The sequence below is a fragment of the Hibiscus syriacus genome, unplaced genomic scaffold (assembly GCF_006381635.1).
Source record: "Hibiscus syriacus cultivar Baekdansim isolate YM2019G1 unplaced genomic scaffold, ASM638163v2 tig00111029_pilon, whole genome shotgun sequence".
Classification (NCBI taxonomy): domain Eukaryota; kingdom Viridiplantae; phylum Streptophyta; class Magnoliopsida; order Malvales; family Malvaceae; genus Hibiscus; species Hibiscus syriacus.
Genome location: NW_024062962.1, coordinates 144,449 through 164,390, shown reverse-complemented (window position 1 = coordinate 164,390; position 19,942 = coordinate 144,449). Strand labels below are relative to the sequence as shown.

The 19,942-nt window shown below is 32.4% G+C and overlaps 2 protein-coding genes and 1 pseudogene across 2 annotated transcripts; 1 reads left to right on the top strand and 2 right to left on the bottom strand.

Moving 5' to 3' along the window:
* Positions 1-638: 638 nt before the first annotated feature.
* LOC120151220 lies at positions 639-2,618 on the bottom strand. The gene is made up of 3 exons (XM_039163736.1): positions 2,513-2,618; positions 1,033-1,958; positions 639-919 (listed from the first exon to the last, which is right to left on the bottom strand). Exons 2-3 carry the CDS (start codon positions 1,954-1,956, stop codon positions 914-916), a joined length of 930 nt encoding a protein of 309 aa, XP_039019667.1. The 5' UTR covers positions 1,957-1,958; positions 2,513-2,618; the 3' UTR covers positions 639-913.
* A 3,135-nt stretch (positions 2,619-5,753) lies between these two features.
* On the bottom strand, positions 5,754-9,197 carry LOC120151218 (inactive glucose-1-phosphate adenylyltransferase small subunit 2, chloroplastic-like). The gene is made up of 10 exons (XM_039163734.1): positions 9,092-9,197; positions 8,678-8,748; positions 8,284-8,574; positions 7,937-8,209; positions 6,808-6,975; positions 6,613-6,716; positions 6,419-6,530; positions 6,230-6,328; positions 6,003-6,122; positions 5,754-5,907 (listed from the first exon to the last, which is right to left on the bottom strand). Exons 1-10 carry the CDS (start codon positions 9,195-9,197, stop codon positions 5,791-5,793), a joined length of 1,461 nt encoding a protein of 486 aa, XP_039019665.1. The 3' UTR covers positions 5,754-5,790.
* A 6,289-nt stretch (positions 9,198-15,486) lies between these two features.
* Positions 15,487-19,182, top strand: LOC120151205 (annotated as a pseudogene).
* Positions 19,183-19,942: the final 760 nt, after the last annotated feature.

Here is a 19,942-nt window from a genome sequence, read left to right as displayed (position 1 = left end):
GTTAATATGTTATTTGAGGAAATTTTATTATAATATTTTGACTCGCAAGTAAAAAGATATTAAAATCTTTAGTTAATTAAAAAATTAACTGAATTAACTATTTTCTAGATAATTTGATTTAGTTACCGTTAAATATTTTGAAAATTTTATTTAATTCAACGGTTGCTTATTTTATTATTAATAAAAATAATCATTTGAAGACTCGTAGTTAAAGATAGTTCAAAAATATATCTATAGTGTTTCAACTTTATAGTATATTTGAAAGAAGTATATTTGAAAGAACGTTTCTGAAAAATCCTAAAACTATATATGTGACAATTTATCTAACAATTATATTTCAGTCATCAACTGTCATATCCAATTTCAACAATCATATCACTTTAAACAGTGTATTTTAGATCAAAGCATCATAATACAAGAATATCTAGATTGTGTGCAAGCATATGAACCTCATTCCTTCATGAATTACTAGACCAACATCTTTGTTTTAACCTATTAAAAACTGATTGCTCGGTTCAACTTTTATTCAATAATCGCCCTAAATTTTGTGCAATATATAACACTATTTAAAAAAAATAGCCGCATGCAAATATAACCCCATTCAAATAGCCAAAAAGTAAAGATTAAGATAAGACAGCTTGAATCAAACTAAAATAAATATAAAAGTTGATTCAAATACAAATTCATGAGTATTGCAAGGCAAAAATAAAAACCAGGTTCAGTCTCCCATTCATGCAGACATACGCAATGCATAATATATATATGCATAGTTATAGGTACCAAGTCTTCCACAATTGCAGTACATGTTTACCATCAGAATCTAAACATTAACTTCAGCACACCATTAATAATATATTATTGCGATGAACTGTTTGTAATGAAGCAAAAGATGCTCAAGGGGACCATCCTTGCTCTAATCCTGCAAGAAGAATGAACAATTGTACTAGTAAAATCTATAAACAGCAATGCAAACACAATCCAACCAAGGCTGAAACAGTAACACTTAACAGGTTAGCAAAAGAACTAACATACCTCATCGTCGTCGCCGTCGTCCTTCTTAAGGCGAGTTGTGCCACCCTCCTTGCTGATGGGTAATTTCATTGGTCCAAATGGAGTATCAACATTAATATGACCTTTAATACTGTAACCTGTTCCTCTTCCTCTTATCATGTCCCAAAGGGCAGATCCAAAATCCTTAGGCCTGAAGGAGATAGGAATGTCAACGTAACTGACTCCTTTTTTGCTTATCTTTGTTGATTTTTCGAGTTCTGCACCTCCAATGTTCACTTCAGATAGCCAGACCTCATAGTCAAGGGCATTGAGTCCCAAGTCAAAGTCATTCATATTTTCCAATTTTAGGTGAAGAGTTGCGACAGTTTCCTCCCAAGAGAATCTCTCAAAGTGTATCTTCTCCAGATCAACATCAGGCTTGTAAGGTATAGGGATCTCCCCGGTTTTCTCGAGCGGTAAAGTTAACCTTCCAAAAACAGGAACATCAACAATGAGATCAGCTTTCAGCTTATATGGAATGATGCTTCCGGGCTCAATGTCATTGTACGTACTTTTGATATCATCATATATCAAAGTAACTGGTATCTTTACAGTCTCCTCCCCGTGAGCATGGATGGTTCCAGCATCTGGAATCAAGCCTGAAAGGAGTTTCCTTCCATCACTCTCAATGAGGTAGTCAATGTCGACGAGGGGGATTGGAACAGGATTTGGATTCTTTATTAGGACATCAACCACAATGTCGGCTTTCTCAAGATTGATGAAAGGGATGTGAATCGCAGCTACATCTGCAGTCGGCTTCCCAAAGCCAATTGTTTCCTCGATCTTCTCACCGATGTCATGAATGAAGTCCTTGACCTTATCCATAAATCCACCCTTGTCATCGTTGTCGTCCTCCTTGTCCTTGAAACCCCTGTCAGATATTTCTGGCTTATCGGATGATGCCATACCTTGATCACAAAGCTCACAAGTAATTAATCAAATCAAGTAATCTAGAAAAAAGAAAGTAGAGGAAGACCTAAATACCAATAATAAATTAGTAACATAGATAGCAAATCCTTCTACGAATGTAATTAAAGCAAGATCGAAAAACATAGACCTTATATGGGAGAAAAATGTAAGAGTGGCAAGAAAATAGTGATCCGTGACATAAAAATCATCAAAGTCTAAAACATCATCCAAACCATCCAGATCCAGATCATCATCCCATCATCATAGTTTCAAAACGTTACAATTCTATTCTAACATACTGCTGAAAATGTCAACAACGAAAACAACAATAGAAACATGTAGATCTGGAATGCTAATATCATTATATACACTCGTCATGTACTATCATACTACTTCAATTCCTAATCTTATTGGACGATTGTTTTGATCATATAATGCAAATCACTCCTCTTTTTTTGGTAGAGGAATGAGGATCTGATCCACCATTCTTCCAATATTGAAGATTAGAAATTAAAAGAGGAAAAATATTGCAGAGAATAGCTTTGAGATTTACCTGCAAGCAGCCAAGCAGAGAACTTGATTTTTGATTTTTTATCTTGATTATGTTTTGTGGTTAAAAACCAGAGGCAGCAGAGTAACGGGATGCGGGGATTATATTAGATCGGAAAAAGGAAAGAGGCTTAATTCAATAACAAGTCCTCAAATTATAACATTTGTTTGAGTTAAAATACCTAAGCTATTTTTTTGTGTGGACCTAAACTATATGTAAAATCATGAGATGTGATATGATGGTTGATCACCTTATCCGTTGACCACGTGATAAAGGTTTCAATCTCCTCTCATGAATCATGATAGGGTGAAATTATATAAATGGTCCCTGGTTATAAAATAATGTTTTGTAGAGTCTTCTAATTATGAAAAATTATAAAATAATCTTTAGTTATAGGGAGTTGCTTTGTTGAGTCCACTGACTATTAAAAGTTACAAAATGATCACATGACTATTGATATGTTTCAAACTCGTCATTTTCGTTAAAAAATCAATGATCGTTGGAGCTAAACGTTAACTTGTTGACTAAGATATGATAAAATATGATATTAGAATCTCAAATAACAATACAATACAAACACTTTTGTGATCAGATTTTATCATATCTTAGTCAATAGGTTAAAATCCAACTCAAACAATCCTCAATTTTTAACAGAAAATGATGAATTTAGAACATATGAATAGTCGGGTGATCATTTTGTAACTTTTAATAGTCAATGAACTCAACATAATAATACACTATAATTAGGAGACTATTTTATAATTTTTAATAATCGAGAGAATCAATAAAATAACAACCTATAGTTAGGATACTATTTATGTATTTTACCCATCAAGTAATAGAGCACATTTATGGCCAACTGTTTATTGGTTTAAAGAACATTGGTGATGGGGAAGTAGTTATTGTTTTTTTATTACAAAAAATTTAGTGTAGCGGTGGCCCTCCCTCTAAAATAAAGATATACTTAAGATTCAATTGAGATTTATATAGGGATTTATAGATTATCCACCAAGAGTGACGGAATAGTTATTTTTACCGACTATAATAGTAGAATTTTAAAATAGTGTATAATTTATAACATTTCAACTTTTTTTTGCTAAAAGAATAAAATCTCCGATCAATTAAATGTTGACACATAATAAAAATTAAAAATTGAGATAAATATATTTAATATTGTGTCAACTTCATTAGTTGAAGTATATTTAACGAAGGATCAAATAGATATAAATTATAATTTACAAATTTGATTGGAAAAAAATAATTTAAACGTCCAACTCAAAGGTATGATGTAAGTAACTAATACAAACTTGCGGTCCTCTTCTATAATCCTTCTTCAATTTCACTAGATAATCGTGAGAGAATCTTTTATATATTTTAAAATAGAAATTTAAAAAATTATTGATGGAAATGAATGAATTATGTCGATTGTTGATGATTTTTCCTTTTAATTTGAGCGAAAGTCATAGTTGATTCTTTATGAAAGAATTACAAGTGGTTAATATCGTCCAACTAATCTCAAAGTCCAAAGCTTTAATCACCTTGAATGTCCAGCTACTTGTCATTGGTCCATCATTGTCTTTCATCCCCCTTCTCATTGTTTCCGTCCCCTGAATTTTTAAATTTAAATCTCTAAGTCTCCCTAAACATTAAACCCCTAAATTTCATAAGCCCAAATCCATAATCCCAAAATTTATTATCGTCACTAACCTCCACCACGATTAAACCCCTAAATTCCCTAAGCCCAAATCCATAATCCCAAAGTCTATTATCGTCACTAACCTCCACCACTGTTGTCGGACCTCCACTACTGACCATCTACTTTGTCATTATCCAAATCCTCTTAATCCCTAAATCTTTATAAACATTACATCTCTAGATCCTCAATACTCAAATTCTAACCCCAAAGCCTATTACCACTACAGTCATCAAATGTCTATTAAGGGTGTTCAAAATCAGGTACTCGCATTTTCAAGAGGTATTCAAAATATTGGGTACTTGAGATTTTCATATACCAAAATGTTGGGTCGTGTCTCAACTCGTTAAGTAAAAAAGAAGGTCTAAACACATTTTTTTTATAAATCATCTCAACATTGAACGTTCACAGTCCTGACGTCTATGTGTTTAAACCTGAGTCCTCAAGGAATAATAATAATTCATTTACCAAGAAAGCTACTTGGTTCATACATCTCTAAACACCTTAAATTAACAAGAATAGTTTGAACACTTATTTATCAATTAATCCTTTTATCATTTTATAGCTTCTAATATTTTTACTCTATACTTTTAATTTATCTTTTTAGAATTTTAATAGTGATTTTATTTTTAGTATTTTTAATAATTTTAATAATATACATTTTTAATAACTTTACTTTTTTCTTATATATTAAACTTGTTAAATAATTAGTTAAAAATAAAAAAAATCATTTGTCACCTCATTATTTACGTATAGATTACCATATCAACATTATATATCTCCACATTAATGGTATAACAGTTAACGATAATTTCTTTAATTAAAAAATAATATTTATATAACTTAAGTGTTAGAAAATAATGTTGATGTAACTAAAAATAAAAGACAATGTTAATATTACTTGAGTATTAAGATGAAATTATCCGTTGAATGTATATTTATTTTTAAAATCCCATCTTATCAGCTGCTTTTTTATATTCTTCTACCTTGAAAATAGCAGTTAATCATTCACCATCAACGTTCTTTAATAACGGTAATTAGATTTTATTAATATAAATAATAGAATGAAATTAAAATTACAATACATTTAAATATAAAGAGAAAATTAAGGACAACAATCACTAAATTTTTTATATAAAAATATTAAATTCAAATATATATAAAAAATAAAGTGAAAAATTTCCTTGAAAATTATGACAAACATCAAAAGAACTCATTAACTTTCATAAAAATTCATCGTCGTTGTCGAACGAGATGTTTTACGAAGTAATAAAGAGTTGTGAGTGAATCAAATTATCTGACTGACAACTTCGTTATACAATATTATGATCACCGATCACATTCTTAAACATTCATCACTTATAGTTCATAAATTAATTTACCTAAAATAAAATAAATGAGAGGTATACTTTGGCTTTAATTATTATTTTGTGTACATAAAACTTTCAAAATGTTATTTATTGCAGTACATGAGGAAGTGATGGTTGTGTTGAGACTTGAGTGTACCGTACAACCATCAGTATGTGCTTCTTTTGTTTTGAATAAACAATAAACATTTTTATCTACAATTTGATCTTAGTCATCATGACTATAAGATGCTGCCGTCCGGAATCTCTGCGCTCCTAAGAACCACCATTATTCTCCCACTGATTATATAACCACTGCCCTCCCTCTCCCCTTCTTCAACATTATCTTTGTTGATTATCTGCTCGTACACAAAATATCATTCAAATGTATGCAATGACGATGAATATACACATGTATGTCATGATATAAAATCATGACAAATGATAGTAGTACCTTAACGTTTTTTCCAATCCTTGCGTTTTTATCTACAATGGCTTTTCTAATTTCAGTATTCTCACCGATTCCAATCGGGACGCTCTTACTCTTAATGCTGCTCTCTCTGTCGTCTTCAATCTATTACCAACACCAGCTCACTAGTTACACATATGTAATATGGAGTTTGTGGATGAAAAACCTATAAACACATACATGTATGCATGGATGCATGCATACATACGTACCTGATAGACGTCAGAACCCATGATCACCGAGTCTTCTATGATTGTCCCATCTCCAATTTTCGTCCTCATTCCCACCACTGTACCTTTGATCTTGCATCTCTATTCTTACGAGTTATAAACATGATCAAATACAACAAAAGCAATCTCTTCAATTGCTCATGCACCAGCACCAAAAACATGCATACTTACGTTGAGAATGCAACCATCTCCGATCACACTATCTGTTATGATGGCATCGTTTACGATCGTCGGAGGCAGATATCGAGGCATGGTATAGACCGGAGAATCTCGATCGCAAAAGCTGCAATCAAAGTTTGTGTTAGACTTAGTTTGTGGAAAATTATTCAGCAAAATGATGCAGTCCCATTATCACAGATACCGACTTGTATCCCAAGTTTGAATTCTTTATGCATTTCATATTTGCTTGGTAAAATGCTTCAATGCTCTTCATGTCCTCCCAATACCCTTCAAACAGATATGCGTCGACCTGTCCCGTCAGCAGAAGCACAAGATCCTCATTCATGGAAAACTATGTGGAGAAATTAATCTATATTCATAAATCAGTGAGGATTGAGGACCTTCATTCCTAGAGATAATGCACCTCGTATCACTTCTGTCCCAAAGTAATTTGCCTTCGGGAAATGTTTATTCAGAAGATTCACCATTGTAGCTCGGTTGATGAGGTAGATTCCCATACTTGGAATACACCTATAACTGCTATCACTCAATCTAGTCAAAGCTTCAGCCTGAAACCAATTTTCACAATAAATCATTAAGGGAAGTTCTGGTAATTGTAAAGGAAAAAAAAAACTAACATTTGACTAAATAATCATTTTGGTCCTTATTTTTTTGGGGCATTTTGACCTTAACATTTCATTTTGGTCCCTTATTTCTTTTTTGGAGTATTTTGGTCATAATATTTTATTTTAGGTCAAAATGATCCTTATTTTTAGCGTTGACCGCTTGTTGACTAGCGATTTTCATTCATTGAGGGACCTTTTTATCCCAAAATGAAACATTAAGGGTTAAAATGCTACAAAAAAATAGGAGCCAAAGTGACTATTTGAATTAGTTGCATCACATGTCCTCAAAGTATGACTCTAATTTTAAATTGATCCATAAACTTTTAAATGTTTCAGTTTCATCTGTAAACTATGACTATCATTCTAGATTAGTCCTCAAACTTGTGAAAATTTCAATTTCATCCCCAAACTATGAACTTCATTCTAAATTGGTCCCCAGACTTTTCAAACATTCAAATTTTATCCCAAACTATATGTATATACTAGTCACATCCATTGTTAATAAAATTGTTAGGCCAAGTTATATTATCATATGTCTGAAAAAAAAACAAAATTTAGGTTAAACTATGGTTGAAACTAATTACATATTTGGATGAATCTGGTGATGAAATTGGAAGATTCAAAGTTTGAGGACCAATTTAGAAAGATGGTCATAATTTAGGGATGAAATTAGAATGTTCAAAGTTTAAGGACTAATTTAAAATGAGAATCATAATTTAAGGATGAAATTGAAATATTTAAAAGTTTATGGGCCAATTTAAATTAAGATTTATAATTTAGGAACATATGATACAATTAACTCTGATTGTTTAGTTAAAGTTTAGTACATTATTTTGTAATTATATCAATTGTAATTATAGGACATCAAAATGAGAGAAAAGTAAAGTTGATGGTGACGGCTTACTACATAGTTATGGGGCTCTCTATCTGACTTCATACTATATTCCATGACTTGATTTTCTGCATTTATTTTCAGTACACCAAAACCTGGATCTTCATCTCTCACGGCAATACCATTTGAAGCAACAATAGTTATATCAGATTTTCTGTTCCGGTGGGATTCTATCAGCTTTTGGTAGTCCATTTTATAGAGATGATGGCCGGGAAGGATCAGAAATTCCACCACCGGATACTCTTCTAGTACCCACAGGCATCTTCTTATAGCATCAGCTGTTCCCTGGTACGTGTGTGTATTACACAGCAAGTTAGAATCATTTGATTTACTATATGCAATGAAATGTAGTGTGATACCTTAAACCAACCCTGATCTTCAGGGCTCTGATATGCTGCGATCACTTCGACGAACCCTTCTTTCCCGAGACCTGCGCCGGAATAGGCTCTTGACAGGTGGGAATTGAGAGATGTGGAATTGAATTGTGTCATGGCATATATCTTATTGATGTTGCTGTTGATGCAGTTGCTAACAACTGCATCAATGAGTCTGTAGTTTGATGCAATGGGAATAGCCCCTTCTGATCTTCTCTTTGTCAAGGGGTATAGCCTCGACTCTGATCCGTCTCCGAATACTATTGCTGCAACACTCTGCCATTGATCGAGTTCAGTCATTAGGAGAAACGACAACACGGAAACACGATGCATTGGTTACAGACAATACACGTTGGAATGAAGTGTTAAAAGGGTTGACCTGATTTACCGGAGGTTGGAGCAAAATAGGATTTTGAACTTGATGAGAGTTGGATACTGATTTCTGGGGAACTTAGAAGTAAGCTTTAGTGAACACTTGCGATCGTAGTGATCCGATCCTACGATACGGATATATTTCGCCTGGATATTTACTAGGGTGGAGGAAGAAGACTGCAATGTCATCATCACAGAAGTCTATAGCATGCAACCAGCCAGAGACAAAAGTGTATTAGTGAGTTATATAGAGAGCGATAAAAGAATAATTTGGTTTCTTCTTCTTCATGGCCAACTGGGATTGATCTGCCTTGCTTGGCCAGATTTTGTTGATCAAATGGCTTTGCTTGGCAATGAAGCATTCATACAGATTTAATTATCGACATGACTTCGACTTGGGTTCCACGCTTCTGGCAATTACTTTTTCCCTTTATTCTCTTGGTTGATTCATTTCTTTCACTTTGTTCAATTTCCTGAGAATTTAGAGGAAAGGAATCAGATATAGTTGTCACATGAACAACCAGCATGATGAGTAGAAAGCTGCTCCGCAGCTAGCGTCGTAGACGGAAACAAATTGAGAGTTCCGTAGGACCGTCCTTAGACAAAATGCACGAAATTCACAGGTAAAGGAAATTAAATTTGGATTGAGCCTAAAAGTATACATATTAGTTAGCGAAGTGGGTTTAGGACCGTCCTTAGACCAAGTCTAATCGATTCATCAATCAAGAGAAAGCATCCATCGATGTAATACTATCGACCACAGTTAATCTTGGAAGAGGGAACCAGAGAAGAGAAAAACATTTCACTCATCCTCGTCAGCACCGTTAGGACCGCCGCAATTTACAAATTCATTACCACCAAACTCGTCAATATAGTATATTCCAGACCTGTCTAGTTCATTGCAGGGGTTTTACACACCAATACAATTGAAGCCAATGTATGATGCATGCACATTGATATTATGTAGGAGTGCTCCTCTATCCGTACCACCACAACCGTTCCAGCTATCGACCTCTCATTCATCGATGTCACTCATCAAAATTTCGTGGATTCTATTCAGCAGTGAGATTATTGATCGGATGCCTCTATAATCATTATTCTTCACAAATCATCATCTATTATTGTACAACTCGGACACATTAATGAACCAATATGTGTAGGTAAAATAGAAACTATAAAATGAAACTGTTAGCACTGACTAGATAATAATAAAATGAATAAACAGTAAATCGAACAACTGTGTCGTAGTATTAACTATTGCCTTAGAAACGAATTCGTCTCGATGAATGTAATCGTTGCAATAGACGATCGTCCCCTGATATTAGCACAGTCTCTCCTAGGATTTGTACACCCAAAAACCAGAGTTGACAAATGGTGAGACTGCTCCTCTCTAACACCGAAAAATGTTGAAAAGCTTTTGAGGTTTGAAGGGAGAGGAAAGAACTTTTGTTTAGAAAGAAAGTTGTTTTGCTGGATAATTGAAAATGAAAATTGGTTTGGTCCTTATAGGCATAAGGACCCAGACACAGCATAAATTCGAAGTAAAATATTCGCCTAAAAATCAACAATAAACAGTTGTATTAATAGCTAATTTATCAGCTGTTATAACAGTTGTGATAAAGTTAAAAAAATGTCTGGATTAACTGTACATTTAAAAAAAGTGTCCAGATTCCTTTCGAAAATATTAATTAGAGTCTGTTTAGTCAAATCAACCTGAAATTACATGTTATGACAATCAGATTTATTATCAAAACGTTTGAAATCCATGCCTATAAATTCAAGAACAAAAATTCTTTTCAAAGTTTATTTTGCAAGGGGAAAATTCTTACAAAATTTTGTAAAAAATATATTACACACATAGTATGTGTCAAAGACACATGTTACCACAAATTAAATCATACGAGCAATGACAACAACGCATACGTGTAACAAAGTTATTTTGTTACATTCAATAAGGATTTGAAAGGGTGGCCCTTTAAATACATTCTCAAAGATATATCCCTTCCCAATGTGAGATCTATGTCCTTTAACTTTCTAAATCATTACAAACAATATGTCCCATCAATACACAATAATGTCGAATGAACTATTAGTGATGACAATAATAACGATCCTATTAAAGATTGTTTAATGCAAAAAAATTAACGTGCAACCGAAGGCGATCGCATTGTAGAACCAATTCACATATAAATCATATATGATTGGAGAGATTTGTTTTTTCTCTTATAAAATCAATCTCAATTATTCTATTGTATTTTTTTATTTAAATAACACAATTATTTCATGTATTTATCAAACTACAAGTTCAAATATTTTTTTAAGAAAATTATTATTGTCAATTATTTAATCATGAATTATTTAAAATATCAATTATTTAATTATGAATCATGTAAACATTGATTATAAGATTATGAACTAAAAGAGTTCTTTAAACACTAAAAAATACAGGTAATAATTATTTAATAATTTCACTAATTAATGTAATATAAGTTAATTAAAAATATTTTTAATTTTTAATTAGAAGATGCGAATTGTAACCCGTACATCTTCCTTTCATCAAGTGAAAAACGATTACTCTAACATGTTATGTCACATAGAATGTTAATGTTTTTATAAATATAATTCTCATAATTAATTATTAAATAAATATTATTCTCATAAAAGATATAGTTTTACTTGTATAACATTGTCACGGCATTCCATGCGTAAATAGAATAAACTCCTGCCACTAAAATCAAGAGATACAGTTATAATTAGGAAGGATTAAGGAAGATAAGAAAACAAGAGCATATAAAATTCAGAGTTAATTGTACCACGCATCCTCAAATTATGACACTCATTTTAAATTGATCTTCAAAATTTTGAAAAAAAAATATTTCATCCTTAAATTATTATTTTCATTCTAAATTGGTCTCTAAACTTTTATGAAATCCAATTTCATCCCCAATCTATGACCCTCATTCTATATAGGTCCCAAACTTTTGAATATTCTAATTTCATCCTCAAACTTCTGAATGATTTTGGGAAGATTATTGGAATGTTCAAAAGTTTGGGACCAATTTAAAATGAGGGTTATAGTTTGTGTATGAATTTGAAATGTTCAAAAGTTTGAAAATTAATTTAGAATGAGAGTCGTAATTTAAAGATAAAATTAAAATATCAAAAATTTATAGACCAACTTAAAATGAGAATCATGATCTAAGGATGTCAATTATATCTAAAATTAATAAACATTCAAAATGGGCATTGTAACTTGTAAGCACTTTATACATGGGTCGGCGGTATGTGTCAATAATTGGGGGTTTGTTTATTTTTTTTTATGGTCCTGTGATGGCCCTTTAAATCGTTATTATCTAATCTCTTTGGTTACATTATATACAAATTAATAATGCGCCGTATTTATATGACCAGACAATACTGGCGGCTAAATCTAATTGCACATATTTTTGGTGCCTTGCATCATTGCCTCCTTTTTATTTATTTATTCCACCTCATCGTGTGTAATTAAATTTCCCTTACATAGTCATCAAGTGATTTCAGTCAAGAATATTATATTTTTTTATAAATTTTGGATTCATACAATTATACTTGTAGAGTATATGATATTAATAATAAGAAAAATTATAAATAAATATTATCTTATAATCATTTCATATTACAAAAAAATCATTTATATATCGTAATTTTTATTTTAAGTTGAATAAAATCAACGGAATATAAAGATCTTCTTACATAAAAGATGAGTAAACTAAATGAATATTATCAATCTATAAGTGAAATGATGGAAATGACCATCCACTCAGTTGACAGAACACAAAGTTCTTAACCTTGAGGTCGTGGATCGAGTCCCATGGAGGACATTTCATAATTCGGAGGTCTCCTACGGAAGCTGTTCACAACCTAGTGTTGGAGCAGCCTAATATCTTACCTCTCCCTTACCCATTACATATGGAACAAGGGATAACCATTTATAACTGAAGTGATGCTTTGAAAGGATAATGATAATCATGGTTCATCTTTTTTAAGTATAGGTAAAAGATTTTGAAAAGAAAAAATAACCTCTAAGAAAAATTAAAGAAAAGAAGAGAAGTTTTAGCCTTCTAATTCGGTATTTCTTTTTAAGCTCATCTTTTCATGAGAGCAAAAAAATTAAGTCACGTGCTCTATATTCTTGACGTCGTGTATTGATCTTAAAAAGAAAGAAAAATGATATCTACTAACATACAGAATTAGATTCATAATATGAATATTTAATTAGCCTGTTAATTCTTCAGTAATGAAGTGATTATGTCTGTTGGATTGTCCCCTTTCATTATCCTCTATTAACGGTTAAATCGGTCAATGAAAATTTTCGTTAACGAAATAAACTAATTTTATTTGTTTTTTATTCGTAAAAGTTCAATTAGGAGTAATTTTTCGTAAAGAGAAACGATTTTGTCGTAATCGCTTATCTGAAGATAGATGTCATCTCTAAGATGAAAATATTTGTACACCTAAAAAAACAGATGAAACTCAATTATAATTGATATTTTACACACGAAGAAGAATGAAGAAAATAAATGAAAGAAAATAGAAAAATCATATGTTCTTTATGATCAAAATAATGATTTGAAGTCTTCTATTTATAGGTGAAATATGAGGGATAAAGTGATAAATAAGACTCTGGAAACTTCCAAAAAAACTCACAACTAGCAAAAATTGTTTTGATAATTCACAATGATTGAATCTTGGAGAATTTTATAACAAAAAAAAATTAAATCTTATTGTTATTAAAGATGTCTGATAAAAAATAAAGCGGTAATACCCAAAATGAAGAACACCTCACAAAAGATATAGATATACAAGCGAAAGTAAGGGGTTGTTTGTTTGTCTCTTAATGGAACCATTCAGCGCTGAATGTTGAATCGTTCAGCATTCAGCGCGTTTGTTTTGCACCTCTGAATGATTCAGTGCTGACTGATTCAATAAAACAGTGCTGAATGATTAAGCACAGAAGTACATTTTGAATGATTCAGAGCCATTATCAAACAACATGTCATATTCAGAGCTAATTCATACAGAACCTCTGAATCATTCAGCGCTTAATCATTCTGAAGTAAACAAACAACTCTTAAATCTAAAAATCATATATAAATACTTGAAGAACTCTATATTCAACCAATATGGGATAAAATTTCTTTATTTTACCAACACCTTTCACCCTTATCATTGATGTACGTATTGTCCAACTTCAACGCATATTAGTAATTTTATTTATACATTATACTAATCGATGATGGTTATACAAATCTTTATTGATTGCATTTTTTATTATAGGATTTATTATTGTAATTGTAATTTCAAAATTAAAAAGAATTTTTTTACATTGATCGCATAAAAATGCTCTAACAATAAAAGGATAAGTGGACAAAATCAAGTATAATAAGACCTTCAAATTGAGAAGAGAAGCAATCATTAAGAATAAGAAGATACAAGAGTTAACATAGATAAAGAAAATAAATTACACTATTAATTATTAAAATGTAAGTTATACATCAATTTTAATATTTAACTATTGAATTTTTAAACTGCTTAATATAAATATTAAAATTTAATTTTGAATTCAATTAAAATATTTAGTTGTTAAATTCGAAATATCATAGTGAATAGTCAATTTTAGTTATGATGCGGAAGTTAAAAAATAATCTTTTATTTTAGCCCTTTTTTTTATTTAAACTAAGATTTATTTTATTTTTTTAGAAAATTATTATTTTTCAACATCTTTTGTCCAAATACTAACAAGCTCATGTCATCGTTTTATATTACTTTATTTGTTTTAATTGTCTCAAAATATGTTTAGAGCTCACAAAACTAATAACAAATCTACTATTTTTAGGGGCTTTGTTGAATTAGAAAGATTTTTTGTGTTTTTTTGAAAAATCTAAATGGTGAGACAGAGAAGTATTCTTTAAGAAAATGAACCACATACCTTGAAATTAGCTTCATTAAACGACTGTTGAAGGATATTGAAGCGTCGAAACATCGAATCTTTAGATGAATTTTTATTGATTTTGAGCGAGTTTTGTAAAAAATAATATGATTAGAAAAAAAGGAATAGAACATAAATATTATAATTTTAATCTTGTCGTGAATAACAAACAATGAATGATGAGTAACAATTGATCGATAATAAAAATTTAAAAAATAATAATTCTTTTAAATTATCCCGTTACTTTATTAATGAAATAATAATTTAATACTCCAAAATTAAAATTCAATGTAAATATTAAATTCATGTAAAATTTAAGGTTTAATATAAAAATAAGTGTCCAATTTATACCGTTTTTCTTAAAGTGACGTATAATTTTGTTCTGTCAATCTAAGTGGCTAACGTTACAAACGAAATCATTTTAAGTGTCTCGACCCTAACGATCGTTAAAAAAGTCTATTAAGTGACACATGTAGTGTTTATATATATTTTTTTGAATTTTTATTTTTTAAAATATTACTTTGATAAAAATTGTATAATTCATGTACTTATTTTTATACTAAGCAAAAATTTAATGATAAAGTTGATAAATAAGAAATCCATGAAGCGATCTTAGTGGTTCGGAGAATATTATTTTATTTTTTCAAGTTTTGAATTTGATCGATTGTGCCTGTAAAATATATATTAATTGTTAAAAAATTCTGAATATATACCTATATGTACTAATAAAAAAATGATAATAAAAAACCTAAAATTTAACGATTAAAGCAGTTTACCTTAACGAAAACGAGAAAAATAAAGTGGTGGAGCTAGTGGCTGCTGATATTTGTTTTGTTTCATAGACATTTTTTTGTCTATTTCTCACTCTTACCTTTTTTTTTCTGGTGGCTTGGTTTGGTACAATAATACAAAGTTGGATCGGCCAATCTTTTCTTCTATTGGGAATCCGTTTTCGCAGGATATCAACTTTAAGATTCCATTTGCTTGTATCAGTCTTCACACTTTCCAGCTTCAAATTCCAAGGTATTATTAAGCTTTTGTTTTTGTTTTTTTTATTTTTATGGAATCATCTTTCATTTATCAGCTGAACCGCCTTGCTCGTATGTTCTTCTCAGTTTAGCTATAGAATAAACTTTCCGATTAGAGAATCAATGATTTTTGCCACAAGATTCTTTGTTTTTGGGTTGGATGATACTGCTTAGCGTTGTGACTGAGAACTGTTTTCTTCTAACTGTAGGAAAGGGGAGAGATTTTGTTGTTCGGAAATTTTGGGCAATTAGATTCTTATCGATCATAGAAAGGGAGAGGGATACTTTTGTTGGATTATGAATTCCAAGAAATAGGCCAAAAATAAGAGCTTCAGATTCGCTTCTGATGATGGAGAAAAGTTAATAATTCATCTTTTGTCAAGCAGCATACTCTTTGTTGGCAATAGTTGGTAATTCATTGAGATTCGGCTTTTGATCATGGAAAAACAGCAGAGTTTTCGCGGTGTAACAACAGAAAACCAACCACCTACTCAAGGACTCCTGGAGAAGCAACAAAGTTTTAAACAATCTGAAAAGCAACAGAGTTTTCCAGGTGTTTCAAGTGAGAAACAGCCCAATGGTCGCAGAATGATGGAAAAACAGAAGAGTTTTCGGGGCTTTATGGAGAGGCAGAAGAGCTTCCGTGTGGTAATGGAGAGGCAGCTCAGCTTTATTGGTGCAGGTGAACGCAGGAAGAATAGGGAGTCTCCAGGAAAAAGAGGTGATTCACCTCTTCATTTGGCGACAAGAACAGGGAATTTGTCTAGAGTTAGGGAGATTCTTATCAACCTTAATGGTCCTGAGGCCAAGGAATGTTTGGCCAAGCAAAACCTAGAAGGGGAAACTCCCCTTTATGTTGCAGCTGAGAATGGTCAAGCTTTGGTTGTTGCAGAGATGTTGAAACATATGGATCTTGAGACTGCATCTATCACTGCACGGAATGGCTATGATCCATTCCATGTTGCTGCTAAGCAGGGTCATGTTGGTAAGAACTCATTAATCTCATGTTTTATTTTGCGAATTCCTCATTCATTTAGAAGTAACACTTTAAGAATGCAGCTATAAATATTTGTAATATAACTCCCAATTTTCACTCAAATGCAAGTAACTTGCGTAATTTGCTTGGGAGAGTAAGATACCTGAAATATACTTATATCATTTGCATTTCATTACCTTTCAAACATGGCAAATGGTAGGTGTATGCATGTTTTGTCTAATTGTGGTCTCACATTTCTTTTATTTCGTCTTGAGCTGCCTGTGAGTTTTTATTTCTCTTGTACAATTTACTTGTTGATAATACCTGAAGCCGCTTTTTCTTAATTTTTGCTTTCTTATCAATTTGACTCCAAATAAGATTTGCTTTGCCGCATCTTATAATCCTTAAATTCTATTGATGGAGAAGTTAACTTTATCTCGTTGATAACTTGGCTTTTAACTTAGCAAATTGGTAAGAAACATGAAAGGAACATGTTTATCGCTTCACTTTTAGGCCTTGCTTCATCATGTTCAATGGCATTCTCTTCTACGAAAGTTGTTTGTTGTTATTATATTTCTCACTGTCTCTTTCCATAATCAATCTTAGCTATTATTCTTATTATTTACACTTTCTGTTTCTGAAATTGTTTTGATCAAAACATTCTTGCAGAAGTGTTGAAGGAACTTTTGGGTACCTTCCCCAACTCAGTCATGACTACAGATTTATCTTGTACAACTGCCCTACATACAGCAGCTGCTCAAGGGCATATTGAGGTGGTCAATCTTCTTCTAGAAACAGACTCGGACCTTGCTAAATTGCGAGGAACAATGGTAAAACTGTCCTCCATTCAGTGGCAAGAATGGGGCACTTGGAGGTTGTGAAATCTTTGCTCAGCAAGGATCCAAGTACTGCCTTTAGGATTGACAAAAAGGGTCAAACTGCACTACATATGGCAGTGAAAGGTCAAAATGAGGAGATAGTGCTGGAATTGTTGAAACCTGACCCCTCAGTTTTGCGTGTGGAAGACAATAAAGGAAATACTGCATTGCATATTGCAATAACGAAGGGCCGTACTCAGGTGCTTTCTCATTCATTAAATAATTTTCAAAATGATCAATATATAACTGTTATGGTTAAATGGAATCAACTGTTTGGTTTCTTAGTCCTACAATCAATTTGCCTGATGTAGCATGAAAAATTTAGTTCAGGTTTTGATTAACAGGGATATATACTTTGATTGATTTTTTTTGGATTTCCATAACTAAACCTTCTCTGATTGATTACGAATCTTTTCATGTTGCTCAGATTGTACGTTGTTTGCTATCAGTTGAGGGCATAAACATCAACTCAGCAAACAAGGCTGGAGAAACCCCACTTGATATTGCAGAAAAAGTTGGAACCCCAGAACTTGTCTCGATCTTAAAGGAAGCAGGAGCTACAAATTCTAAGGACCATGGAAAGCCCACAAACCCAGCAAAACAACTAAAGCAAACTGTAAGTGACATAAAACATGATGTCCAGTCCCAGCTCCAACAAACACGACAGACTGGCTTCAGAGTGCAAAAAATTGCAAAGAGACTAAAGAAACTCCACATTAGCGGCCTAAACAATGCTATAAACTCTGCCACCGTTGTTGCTGTTCTTATTGCTACTGTTGCTTTTGCTGCCATCTTCACTGTCCCTGGACAGTATGTTGAGAACAAAAAAGACGGGGTCTCGGCCTCGCTGGGGCAAGCATATATAGCTGACAAGGCACCATTTATTGTTTTCTTTATCTTTGATAGCCTTGCTTTGTTCATCTCCTTGGCCGTGGTGGTTGTTCAGACATCGGTGGTTGTGATTGAACAAAAGGCAAAGAAGCAACTCGTCTTTGTAATTAACAAGCTCATGTGGCTGGCATGCCTCTTCATTTCTGTTGCATTTATTTCGCTGACTTATGTGGTGGTGGGGAAAAAGTCTAGATGGCTTGCTGTGTGTGCGACTGTAATTGGGAGCACAATCATGCTTGCTACAATTGGCTCAATGTGCTATTTTGTCATTTTACATAGAATGGAGGAGTCAAAGCTAAGGAGCATAAGGAAAGCTGAGAGTCGCTCCCGTTCTTTCTCTATGTCTATGGCTTCGGATTCCGAGATCTTGAATAATGAATATAAGAGGATGTATGCCCTTTAGACCATGGAAGAAGAGGAGTATGGATCATCTATAATTTGAATTTGAAGGGAGCAGCTGCTACTTGAGCTCTATTAGTTGATGTGATTACATAAATTATGTACTTTGAGCTGGAGTATGGAGGATTCCAGTGAGTATGAAGACGAGCGACGGTGGAAGGAAGGTGGCTGTATTTGAAATTTGAACTGACATGTTGCTGCTGGCATGAAGGCACGGGGCTTGGTAATTTTCATATTTTTAGCACAAGCGTAGCTATGAGTTTGGTCTAGATCTGGTTGAAGCCTCAAGAACTGTAAAAAGAGTCGTGGATAATGTATTCCTGTGCTTGGTTTTCAAGTTCATAATATTATAATATCCACATTGTCTCAAAAGCCATACCAGCTTGTAATTTTGTTCCAGTTGCCACACAAAGGAACAGAAAACACACAAAACAATGTCCTTGAGCTTACTCCATTTTTGACATCTTTAGCAAAAAGGTTACGACTTTCAACTTTAAAGCAAGCCCTATCTGCTGCTGAGTGGGGAAATGAAGACATCAGTGAAATGTATGTATTTCATTACCATGGCTGAGCAACATTAACCAATTCAACCGCCACATTAATTATCTCTTAATCATAAATATATTAATATAAGAATATTAGTCATTTGAAAATTATTTCTTTTAAACATATTTATGAAAAATATTGAAAATTTATCAATTAAACATAAAAAAAGGGATGAGCATGGATTTTCAGATCAACCTGACCTGAAAATATATACCTTTCACCCAAAACTCGATTAAGGGTGACTTCACCATACTCAAACCCGATCCACCTTTTTGAGATAAACAACAACAATAACAACAACAACAAAACCATATTCTCATACGCAATGGGGTAAAGGGGAGGTAGGTAGTAGGTTGCCCCCAACGTCAGGTTGAGGGCAGCTTCCGTGGAAGACCTCCAGCAGTCAGAAAATTAAAAATAAAGATAAAATGCAATGCATGTATAAATAAATAAATAAATACATAGTTGAACAGTATTCATATGCAGTCTTCATATGTGCATCTGTAATGTGAAGTAATCCCTGCAAATAAATCCATGCGTAAAAATTTCTGCATATAGACAGAAACGTAAGACCCGACTAAATTTA

Bases quoted from the DNA above. Each gene is read 5' to 3' on its own strand.
- LOC120151220 (XM_039163736.1), bottom strand. From the start codon at position 1,956: ATGGCATCATCCGATAAGCCAGAAATATCTGACAGGGGTTTCAAGGAC.
- LOC120151218 (XM_039163734.1), bottom strand. From the start codon at position 9,197: ATGCTGGTTGTTCATGTGACAACTATATCTGATTCCTTTCCTCTAAAT. The intron at 8,749-9,091 runs GTAATTGCCAGA...CTTACTTCTAAG, and splicing joins CAAGAGAATAAAGGGAAAAA to TTCCCCAGAAATCAGTATCC. The intron at 5,908-6,002 runs GTACTACTATCA...GTGTACGAGCAG, and splicing joins GGATTGGAAAAAACGTTAAG to ATAATCAACAAAGATAATGT.